The sequence below is a fragment of the Elephantulus edwardii genome, unplaced genomic scaffold (assembly GCF_000299155.1).
Source record: "Elephantulus edwardii isolate Elephantulus edwardi_28Jun2011 unplaced genomic scaffold, EleEdw1.0 scaffold00035, whole genome shotgun sequence".
Classification (NCBI taxonomy): domain Eukaryota; kingdom Metazoa; phylum Chordata; class Mammalia; order Macroscelidea; family Macroscelididae; genus Elephantulus; species Elephantulus edwardii.
Genome location: NW_006399785.1, coordinates 12,497,757 through 12,509,709, shown reverse-complemented (window position 1 = coordinate 12,509,709; position 11,953 = coordinate 12,497,757). Strand labels below are relative to the sequence as shown.

The 11,953-nt window shown below is 48.2% G+C and overlaps 1 protein-coding gene across 1 annotated transcript in view; it reads left to right on the top strand.

The window, feature by feature from the left end:
- CC2D2A (coiled-coil and C2 domain containing 2A) overlaps positions 1–11,953 on the top strand; it is a 158,430-nt gene that overhangs the window by 115,622 nt on the left and 30,855 nt on the right. Inside the window, exons 21-27 of the mRNA XM_006884539.1 lie at positions 113–205; positions 1,319–1,410; positions 3,147–3,161; positions 6,371–6,538; positions 9,009–9,114; positions 9,273–9,382; positions 11,234–11,330. Of these exons, the coding sequence (XP_006884601.1) occupies positions 113–205; positions 1,319–1,410; positions 3,147–3,161; positions 6,371–6,538; positions 9,009–9,114; positions 9,273–9,382; positions 11,234–11,330 (681 nt within the window). The remainder of the gene's footprint in view (positions 1–112; positions 206–1,318; positions 1,411–3,146; positions 3,162–6,370; positions 6,539–9,008; positions 9,115–9,272; positions 9,383–11,233; positions 11,331–11,953) is intronic.

Genomic DNA, 11,953 nt, shown 5'->3' with positions numbered 1-11,953 from the left:
GAAGTGTCTGTTCATATCCTGTGCCCATTTTTCAATTGGATTGTTCACCTTTATCTTGTTGTGGTGAGAGAGTACTCTTAAAAGGACAAAATTATGGCTGTTTTCATTTCAGGACTATGAGAAACGGCTACAAGACAGAAATGTTATTGAAACCAAGGACCACATAGATGCTCATAGGGCCATGGTAGCCAAGTACCTACAGCAGGTAAGAAGAGTCACGCAGAAGGTGCTCCGGCCCCTTACAGTAAGGGTTTCCTTACTCTCAGACTTTTCCAGGTCATCTCATAGACCTCGTGTGGCCTTCCTCATAAATACAAGTGTGTCATTTACTAAAAGCTACCTTCACTTTTTTGAACATATGAAACTACTAGACTGTTTCCCAGCTTATTATTACTGATTATCTTCATTGGGTGAGAGCACAAAGAATTCTACTGGTAAATCATGCCTTTCTAAGATTTACGTCACACTTTTGTAATCATGGGTTGGGAAAGGAGAATAGAAAAATCTTTTAAGCCCTGTGCTACTTGACTTTATGCTGAATAAGGGGCAAAGGTGACAGTTAGCATCAGATTCTGTGTGCTTTGACGATGATGGTTGTTGTTATGTGCCGTCGAGTTGCCTACAACCCTATGTACTGCGGCTCTGAACCCTGTCCTGTCCTGAGCTAGTCTCACTGACTCCAACACACCAACCCCCACTGCAATTTACAGTTCTAATTTCATGGTAATGAATTGTTTTTCTAAACCCTGAGAGTATAACTGTCAATAAAACAGAAAAACATCCACCTTTAGGGAGCCCATAGTCTAGAAAGGAAACCTAGTGGCAGAGTTGTAAAGTACCTCTTTGCTAATTAAAAGGTTAGTGGTTTGAAACCACCAGCCACACTTTGGAAGAAAGATACACTCTTTTTCTGTAAACTTTTTACATTCTTAGAAATTATATGGGGCATTTTTACACTGTCTTAGAGGGGCACTATGAAGATCCCAATGAGATAGATTGACACAGTGACTGCAGCAATGGGCCCAAGTGTGTCAGACACTGTGAGGACGGCACAGGATAGTACGGGGCTCAGGCTTGTTCATAGCATTGCTATGAGTCATACTCAAGTTTACAGAACCTAACAACAACAACAATATGAGTGGGAATGACTTGATGACAGTGAGTTGATGGGTGAGTCTGGTGAGATCACAGGAGGTGGTCACTCTGTGGGGAACCATGAAGGGATGGGGGGCAACAGGCAAAGACTGGAATCCATTTAGGGAGCAAACCATGACGTTTCTGTGACAGTGTTGTCTGTAAAATGGATTTCTTCCCCCAGGTCAGAGAGTCTGTGATCAATCGCTTCCAAATTGCAAAGCACCACTTTCTTCTTTCTGACTTGGTAGTAGAAGAAGAAGTTCCCAACATCAGGTAAAAGCAATCAGCCATCCTATCTCCTTATTAAAGGAAAAGGTTTGTATTATGTTACAGGGAAGATAAGGAGGCCTAGTAGTACAGTGATTAGACAGTCGACAGCAGGTCTGAGGCTAGAAGAGATGGCCTGGTCTCCTCTGATAATGACAAGCCCCAAGGGAACCCCAAGAGACAGCCTGCCCTGACCTTCTAGGAGGGTCACTGTGAGTCATTGTCCACACAAGGGCACACAGCTCAGATACCGAGGGTTCTCCTCACTGTGTGACGTCCCCTGGAGGATGCTGGCTGGTGAAAATACAGCGCATGCGTCTGCCTCACTAGGCCCTTCAGTTAAGGAGATTCTCGTGGAACAAGTCATCTTGGATCCAACCCCATCACCTCCCAGCAGAATCCTTTTCTGCTGTCATTGCTTCCAAATGCACGTCACCAGCCTCAGCCACGTTCTCATTGCAACAAGCTTGTTTCCTGGTTCAGATCTGACAGGATTTCCCACTGCATATTCACCTCCACATCCACAGTTCCCCAGAGCCAGGCATCCCCTAGTTCTCCCATCCCATGCGGTGGAGAAGGTTGACCAGCAGGCCCATAAAGAGTAGAGGAGGAGGGGAAGGCTCAGGTCCACAACCGTGACAGGAGACAGAGAACTGACCTGTCTGATGTAGGGGTGGGGAGACAAATAGAGATTGACCTTGTTGTGAATGGGGCAATTGACTGTATTTGCTGGATTTATTATTTATGTAATACTTGGATTGTCTCAATAATATATGAACAATGAAAGGGAATTGCCTAAATTGGGGGTCTCATCCTGCCCACAAGGTCCCTGGGAGGCACAAATGCTTTACACCCCACTGTTAACCTAACAGGGCACTCTGGCCTAGTCCATAGGGAGTTTCCCGGCTAACCCAAAAGTGGCCCTTCTCCGGCGGTTCAAACCCACCAGCTGTTCCACGGGAGAAAGCCGGGCAAGCTCCTCCCGTGCAATTTACAGCCTCCGAAAAGCTGCTGTGACTCTGCCTTCAGTCAATTCCAACCTAGTGGCGATGAGTCGAGTACTGACACCAAGGAGCCCTGGTAATTCGTAACATGTCAGGTCCTGACCAGAAGGCCAGCAGTTTGAACCCATCCACTGCTCCATGGGAGAGCAATGGGCAGCCTTCTGCCATGAAGACCTGTAGCCTCAGAAACCTGATGGAGGGCCAGCGTGAGTTAGAATTGACTCAACCGCAGTGGGCTTCTCGCTCACCTTGAAGGTTGGTGGTTTGAACCTACACAGCAGTGCCGTGAAAGAAAGGCCTGGTGACCTGCTTCCTCAAAGAGCTCAGGAGAAAACCCCTGTGTGGAACGGTTCCACTCCGTCAAACATGGGGTTGCCATGAGTCACAATCGATTAACGGCCACCAGGTTGGGTGGGTCATTAACTCACGACTTCTTCTGTCGCAAAATCTCTTAGTCTCCTAGAAAGATTGTTTCCTGTGCCTTCCCTCACCTTGAAACCCTGTCAGGTGGGAGGGAAATGGACCCCGTGCTATCCTCCCATCCCCATGAGGACCTGTGAGCCCTCGCTCCTCATCCCAGGGCCCACGTCCTGTCATTGAATGGTTTTCAGTCGTGACAATCACACTTAGAACAGATGATGATGATGTTCATGCTGTTTCTCCTTTTCTTTTCTTTCTTTCTTTCTTTTTTTTTTTTTCCTCCGCCCTTCCCACCTCTGCTTTACTTTCTGCATTAAGTTCTGAAGGCTCAGGGTATGTTTTCTCTTCTTTTCATTTTGGTTCGTTCTTGACATGAAACTGAGATTCCTCTGTGTCTCCCAGGCCCCAAACCACGTGATTGCCATGTTGACCGCTGTGAGGGTGGCCAGGTCTCACGGGAGGGGCCGTGCATGGGAAGGGGGCAGGGGGAATCATTAAAGGGGTGGGATTTGTCATGTCACGGGCCCTGGCAAAGGTGTCCCTCTGAGATCCCCACATTTGGGGTCCTGGCAAGGAGCTCTGGTGGTGTGGTACATGGTGTGTTACACTGCTCATCGACGAGTCAGTGTTAAATCTGTCCACCAGCCAGCCTGCAGGAAAGCCGGGCATTCGCCACCCCGCCCCCCGGTAAAGATTTGCATCCTCGGAAGCTGGCACAGGGTCGCTCTGAGTCCGAATGGGTGTGTGCTGTCCTGCAGAACAGGCTCTGGAGATGAGTGGCCTGTTTTAGCCAGCTCCCTTTCCTCCTGTCAGGAGCCTTCAACAAATCGTATCATCTCTCAGAGGCCCCAGGATCCTCCCGTCAAGACCAGGGTGCATACTAGACGTTGTAAAGATTGGAAATGTTGACCGTGAAGCACACAGCCCTCTACAGAGCACCGAGAAGTGTTTTCTGAATGAGGGCTACTCCTGGGCTCAGTGGGATGCAATCCCTGGAGAATAAGTGGAACCAGGGATTCAGGGAGCCAGCGAGGGTTCATCGAGGGAGGCTCAGGGGCGCTGAGGCAGACCCTGCAGGGCCGCCATCCTGGGAGGGGGTGGGGTCCACTGTCAACTCTCAACAGGGAGGCAGCGAGCTGCTTCTGGGAGAACAGAGGGCGTAGCAGCCCTGAGCCCGCTCTGCACAGCTGGCTGCATTCTGCGGCCCTTGGGCTGTCCTTAATGTCAGCTTGCACATCAAGGTCACTGCTAGGTCTCTATTTGGTCTCTGGGCTGGAATCTAATCATTTGCTCCAAGGCCCATTCTTCTCCTGCTTCACTGACTCTGTGGCTCTGTATTCCAGGAAGCCACTCTTGAATGTCAGCTCAGTGCAAGGTAGAAAGCAGGCGAGGATCACTCTGAGCAAAGCTGCCAATCTGCTCGCTAATCTGTAGTTGACTCTCTCATCTGTCACCTGAGAGCAGTACAGATGAACTGCCGTTGTTGTTGTTCTATGCCATTGAGTCAAACCCGACTCAGAGCCTCTAGCAGGCTTTCAGAGGCTGTAAATCACATGGGAAGAGAGATTGCCCATCTTTTTCCAGTTAGAGCAGCTGGTGGATTCAAACCACCTATCTCTGGGTTGGCGGTGCACCTCTTTACCCACTAGGCCACCAGAGCTCTCTACAGATGAGTGGTTATTTTTGTTGTTGTTAGGTGCCATAGACTCGAGTATGACTCACAGAGACCCTACAGACAACAGATCTGAACTCTGTCTTAGCCTCCACCATCCTCACAGTCTCTCCAGCCCATCAATGTCATGACTGTGTCAATCCACCTGATCGAGGGGCTTCATGTCTTGCGCTGTCCCTCTGCCTCTCCATGGTGTCCTTCTGGAAGGACTAGCCTCTCCCAGCAACATACCCAGAGAACGTGAGCTGAAGCTTTGGTGTCACTGCCTGAGCCTCAGTAAGCCTGTGCTTACCACATGTACTGGGTACCTCATCTCTGTCAGAGATTCCAAATTTGAGAAAAGGTTCTATTTCTGCAATAGTGTGTGTGCTGAGGGGTCAGAGAAAGGCAGGCGGCAGCAGTCATGCTTAGAAGCAGAATGTCTGATGGGGTGGCAACGTGTGAAATTGCTCACACAGATTATTTAGGACACACGCTTGCCTGTGCTTGTCTTCTTTATTGGGCTAGCGGACCCTGGAAAAGCGACAGAGAGAAGCCTGGTTGTTCCTGGCCCTCCCGCCCTGCAGTCAGCAGCCATCCGCCTGTCTGCTTCCCTCTGCGTGATCACTGTCACTGTCCCCACGTATCCTATCCTCATAACAGGACCTCTGTAAGACGCCTGCTAGCTGCTGGGCCAGTGCACACATCTCCTCCTGTAAACCTCTCCCCGACTCCATGCTTTGAGCCTCTTCTCAGGAGGGAGGCAGTCCCTAGAGAATGACGTCATGCGTAGAAAAGCAGAGGCTCTCATATCCAGAGAGACTGACCGGTGGCCGTGACACTGGTCTCGAGCCCAGAGGCGACTGTGAGGATGGCGCAGGCCAGGTTAGTTCTGCTGTACATGAGGTCGCTATGACTCAGAACCGACTCCACGGCACCTGACCACAACAGCCCTGTGAGGTTGGGCCATGACGGCGGTATTCTTATCCCCGCTGCACAGGTAATCAGAGAGGTGAAGTGAAAAAAATCTGTCAGGTGTCAAAGGGTGGACTCAGCAGCACACCCAGTTTAATCCAGCTCCAGAGAGAGAGGTGTGTTCCTGCCCAAGACTCTCTTATGCGAGGGGGCCAGGCTAATGAGGGCTCGAAGCTCAGACTCGGGGGCACCCCCTTCAGTTGATATGGCAGACCTCGGGGCACAGGGGAGATCTTGGCCATGAGGATGGGGACAGCACAAATTAGAGACCAGAGGAGGGACAGGAGCAGGAGAGAGAGCTTTGCATCCCTCCCCAGAAGTATCTTCATGATCCACGCCAGGGCTGGCACCATTCTCGAGAGAATCTCTAGGCTGTCCCCACCCTCCTGCAAAGAGGGAAGTTAGCTCTGGTGATGTGGGTGTTACGTGTTCCACAGAAGGTCAGCAGTTTGAATCCACCAGCTGCTCCATAGGAGAAACATAAGCAGTCTCCTCCTAGAAATATTTACGGCTTCAGGAGCCCAGTGGAGGGGAAGGTCACTGGGAGTCGGAACTGACTCACTGGTGGTGGGGGTGGTTTTTTGTTTTACAAAGACAAATGAATGCCCTGGCACAGTGGGTTGAGTGTTGGACTAATAACCCAAAGGTCAGGAGTTCAAGCCCACCAGCCACTCTAAAGGAGACCCACAAAAAGGAAGCAGTCTGCTCCCATAAAGATTACAGCCTTGGAAAGATTACAGCTCTGTCCTGAAGGGTCACTGATTTGGAATAAACTAAACAGCAGTGATGTGGGGTTCACAGGGCCAGAGGGTGTTCCAGGGACCTGTGTAGATGGGGGGACAGATGTGGGTAACCGTTTCAGAGCCCTGCAGACCACTATGTCCCTTGAGTCTGACTTGCGTCCTGTCATCAGCAGCATTTTGGGCCTGAGCCTCTTCAAGCTGGCCGAACAAAAGCGACCACTGAGGCCGAGGAGGAAAGGACGGAAGAGGGTTACAGCCCAGAACTTGTCTGATGGGGACATCAAGGTGCTGGTGAACATCATCCGGGCCTACGACATCCCCGTGAGGAAGCCCATGCCCAGGTGAGCCCCCTGAACAGCCCCCAAGACCCCCACCAAGTTGCATGTTCTTCATGGCATATCCACCCTTCATTTTTTTTTATTAATTTTAATGAACATTTACAGAGATTTTGGATCTCCACTCATTCATTGTTGCGTTTTTTCTCTGCCTACCCCTCCCTCCCCCCAGTTCACTCTTCTCTTTGAAAAGTGAAAGAAAAAGTCCTTCACTGGTATACAATCCCCTCACCTTGAGTACACTCCACTATGCAACCTTCATTCTGGGAGAAGAGACAATGGAAAAGACTCATGCCATCTGTCAGTCAGAACAAGGCCCAAGGCCAGCTGTTGTGTAAGAGACTATCAATTGCTCATATGCAAGTTCAAGTCATAGGCAACTCAAGGGCACATAACAATAGCATACTGTGACAGGTTTGGACGCAGCAGTGGCATCTACTTCCTAAACAACATGCCTCCGAAAACTCTATGAACTTTGAAAATGTCAATCGTTGTAGAGGGGCTTCAGGCCTTTTGTTCATAGGGCCACTATGAGTTGTGCTCAACTCAAAAGCAATCAACAACAACAAGTTCAAGTTGAAGTTGAAGACAATTAAACAAAATCACAAGAGTCAAAGTACAGCCTTGAGTATATCCCACCTGCATTGAGAGATCAGCTCAAGAATATATTTGATTTATTGAAATCCTAATGACTGTTTATTATCAATGTTCAACAACAATGTTCCCTGGAAGAAGTATAAAGACTCTTCCTTGGAAAGAGACATCATGCTTGGGAAGGCAGAGGGTCAACGAAGGAGAAGAAGACCCTCAATGAAATTCAGTGACAGTGACTACAGCAGTGGGCTCAAATGTGTTGAATAAGTATGGCATAGGCTAGGACTGAGTTCATAGGGCCTGTTGTTCATCGTGACTCTATGAGTCATAGTAGACTCAATGGCACTTAATAACAACAATACCAATGACTGAAGGGCAGACGAGTTGTGCAGTGACATTGTTTCTCTCTCAAGTGATTGCTCTCAAGTCAGCAGAAACCCACAGCTCCTCTTATTGGTTCTCAGAGGCTGCAGACAGCACAAGAGGAAATTGCTAATCTTTCTTCCAGGGAGCAGTTGGTGGATTTGAACTTCCAGCAATTGAGTTAGCAGAAAGATCATAGCTAGAGAAAACAAAAGGTCACTTTAAAAAAAAAAAAAAACAAAACACAACAACCAAACCACAACAACAACAAGAGATAAAAGACTAAAAAAGTCAAAAGAGACTCTGAAACTTGGTCCTGAATACAAATGTAAAGTACCTAAAAAGAACAAAACAAAAATAATGACGTGAAAGTGCCAAACGTAAGATTTTAAAGGGCTGATTTGTCAAGAAGGCAAAATGTTATAGTGAGATGTACAAAAACCTAAAGTTAGAAAACCAGAATGGAAGAATATTCTTGGCATTCCTGAACCTGAAAGAACTAAAGAAAAAGTTCAAGCTTCAAGATGCAATGAATACTACATAACTGTATTGACAATTACTGACTGGGACAGAATATTGACTGATACTAAAAAGTATCAAAAGTAAATACAAAATGTGGCAAAAGAAGATAGAAAAACCATATCTAAAATCACTGCCAAAAATAATGTGTCCATGTCCCCCACTTCACAAGGTAACATATGTCTAAGAACTGATGACACAAAAGGAAGAAGTCCAGGTTGCACTAGGTTCATTCGTTGGCAAAGAAGATTGGACATACCATTGGCTCGAAGAACAGACAAATCTTCCTTAGAAGAAGGGTAACCAGGATGCTCCTTAGAAATGATGCCTTATCTCGGGCCCTTTGGACATGTTATCAGGAGGGACCAATGCCTGGAGATAAGACATCAGGCTTGGTGAAGTTTTGAGTGAGTGGAGGAGAAGACCCTCCCAGAGATAGGTTGGTACAGTGGCTGTGACAGTGAACTTGAGGATGGCAGTGACAGTGCAGAGGCTACAGTACCAGATGGTGTTTTGTTCTGTGGCTATGCGTTGGAACCGACTCTATGGCTGCTAGCAGCAACAATAACATAGACTGTTCTCAAGCATTAAACCACTTTAGTCAAAGAATTGTTGTTAGTTGTCTTCTAGTCAGTTTTGACTCATTGTTACCCATGTACAATGTAGAACTGCTCCAAAGGCTTTTCAAAGTTGTGACCTCTTGAAAGCAGACCCAGCAGTTAAGGAAGTACCAGCAGTCAGGAGCTGACTGAACCCACTGCCACTGAGTCAATTCCAACTGCTCAAAACCAGCCATCCAGTTTCTGAGTCTATTCCACTAGAACACCTTCTAGGTGACTGGAAAGGACCATCCTAGAGGGCAACTGAGCCAACCGGGTAGGAACAGTGTCTACCCTCCTAGCAACCAGGACCACACAACACAATGCGGGGCAGGGAGCATCTTTGCAGTAAATAGACTTTTCCTGCCATTTATATTTCTTCATATCTTTTTGCTTTCTAGTAAATTCCAGCAGCCATCCAGATCTTCAAGGACTTTTGGTGAAAAGCATGCTACTTCCCCGACCACCCACAGCCCGACCCATGATGCCAACTACCCCCTCGGCCAGGTGAAGTACCCAGGTGCTGCATGTCAGCTCCAAAGCTTGTGTCAGAGTCTGCTTCTGCCTCGTTTCTGTTGGAAACATGCCACATGGCAAACAAAGTCTACCTCGCCTAAGAGCAAATTTATTCCACTGACTGTTAACCACCTGCTCTTGGTTTAAAGGTTCTAGTACGTCCCTTTGTCGAAGTTTCTTTTCAACGAACTATTTGCCACACGACGACGGCTGAAGGACCGAACCCCAGCTGGAATGAGGAACTTGAACTCCCATTCAGGTAGGTGTCCTCCCCCCTCACAGGGCTATCGATGGTTCTGAAAGTGTGTACTGAGCACGGGGGCCGCTTAGAGACAAGCAGCCAAGGCGGAAGGCTTTGTAGCTGATTATCTGAAACAAGACCCGACTTCCCTATTCCAAATGTCATTATCCTCTGCTCCTACAGCTGAACTCTACTGGGGGGTGGGGGGAATGGGAAAACCGTTTGAAGTAAAAAACTCAAGTTCCTTGTCGAGACACCCCACTTCTCTCCTGGCGGTATCTCCTTCTTCACACGAGAAGCGTCTTGGCCCCCTCGTCCGCCCCCCTCGCCTTGTTTCTCCTCCTCATCTCCCCAGCTCTGGAAACTCTCGGTGCATTTGAAGCCAGTCAGTCATTGCCATGGAGCAGGGCCAACTCGCAGTGGTTCTTGGAAGCTGTAAATCACACGGGACAAGATTACCCATCTCTGTGCTTCAGAGCTGCTGGGAGATTCAAATCGCCAGCGGGTGGGTTAGCAGTGCGGCGCCCTATGAACTGCACCTCTGGAGCTCCATTTTGAGGTCCCCAGTTCCCAAAAATTGTACCGACTCCCTCACCTGCACTATATCTGCATTTTGAAATTTTGTTCAAAGGGGCATAGATATAGATATATAGGGAACCATCATATTAAGGGAAAAAAAATTATTCCAACTCATGAAAATCCAGTGTCTGTCAGCTTAGATGTGTGCTCCAAAGGATTTTAAATCATTGTGATTTTTAAAAATTTTTTATTATTATTAATTTTTTATTGATCATTAATTTTAATGACAATTTACAGAGACTTTGGATTTCCATTCATTCATTGTTGCACTTTTCTCCCTGGCCACCCTGCTCCCCCAATTCACTCTTCTCTTTGAAAAGTAAAAGAAAAATTCTTTCTGTGTTATCCAATCCCTCCCCCAAGTCCACTCCACTCTGCAGCCTTCGTTCTGGACTCCTGTCATGACAATAATACCTAATCATGTATGCCTTTTAAACAGTTCTCTCCCTCATCTGTTTCAATGCAGTATACATTCTTTATCCCATCTTTCTCAGTCTCTCCCAACCTTGTTGTAGAATGGGACTGACATCAGGGTTGGGAGGAAATTGAGCAAGATGGGATAAAGAATGTATACCCCAACCCTTTAACTTTTACAGACAGGAGACTAAAATCGGCAGAACAAGTGTCACTTGCTCCAGGCCACAGAGCCCATCAGAGATGAGCAGGGTTAGACCTGGGCACGTGGTCAGAGAGGGAGCAGACACCATCATAATGCACAGTAAAGCCAGGCTCAGTAAAGCCACTGCAGTAGCCAGCCTGCGGGTGTGCTGTCGCCAACACTGGGCCGGTGACAGCTGGCTTTGAGTGGGCTCCGTGTAGGAGAGGAGCTGAGTTTCTTTCTATCCATGGGAGGAAAGAGTGTGGAAGGTAGAGACCAGCCACGGAACAACACGAGGTTTCTCTTGGGAGGAGAGTCTTGATGGGGAAATGGCTTGGGGAGCCCAGTCGCCAAGAACATCCACATCCAATAGCAGGCCCAGCTTCAGGCCTTCAGCCCGTCCATCCAGCTAGCTCAGCCCTGGCCGCCTGCTCCTCGCACAGCTTCCCAGAGAGGGTGGTGGGGCCCCCAGCACAGGGCACAGGCAGAGGGTTGGTTTCCCTGCCCAGAGTCTCCAGGCCGTGTCCTGGCTGCTGCAGTTTCAGGATTATATTAAATTCTAGGCATGGAAGCTCTGGGTTCAATCCTAACATCAGTGCTGGGATTTGGGCACTTTTCAAGCTTGACTATCTGAGGGTTCATAGTTTCTATCATCCTGATGGTGACTTCATTTGTCCTTTGTTTCTCCACAGAGCCCCCAATGGTGATTACAGCACAACCAGCCTACAGTCCGTGAAAGACGATGTGTTCATTAACATTTTCGACGAGGTCCTCTATGATGCCACTGAGGTGAGTTTTCAGGACGACATCACTCCTCATTTGCAAGTCCTCAAAGCCCAGCCTAAGGCCAGAGCCACTCCTTCTAGGCCGTTCTGACTCACAGGAAGTCCTGTAGGTCAGCCCTACAGGATGGGCTAGAACTGCCCGTAGGACGCCCAGGGCTGTGGGCTTTGTGGAAACAGACTGACGTGCATTTCTCCAAAGGAGCAGCTAGTGAGTTCAAACCACCAACATTTCAGTTAACAGCTGAGAATTTAACCATTGTGCCCCCAGGACTCCTTCCACCCAAAAGACTCCCAAATAGATTTCCTACATTTCTGGGCTTCAAATGTTTAAAACCTCACATGTTGACGCAGTTGCTGTAAGGTGCTGTCGAGTTGAGTACCACTCATAACGACTCTATGAACAACAGACCTGAACCCTGCCCTGTCCTGTGTCATCCTCGTCTTCTGACACCCTTGAGTCTGCTGCTGCACTCACTGTGTCATTCCATCTCATTGAAGGTCCTTCTCTCTTGCGTGGACCCTCTAACTTTGCAGGCATGATATGTGAGACAAAACTTTGTCATCTTTGTAGCCAAGAAGCACTCTGGCTGCATCTTCTCCAAGACACATCTGCTTGTTCTTTTGGCC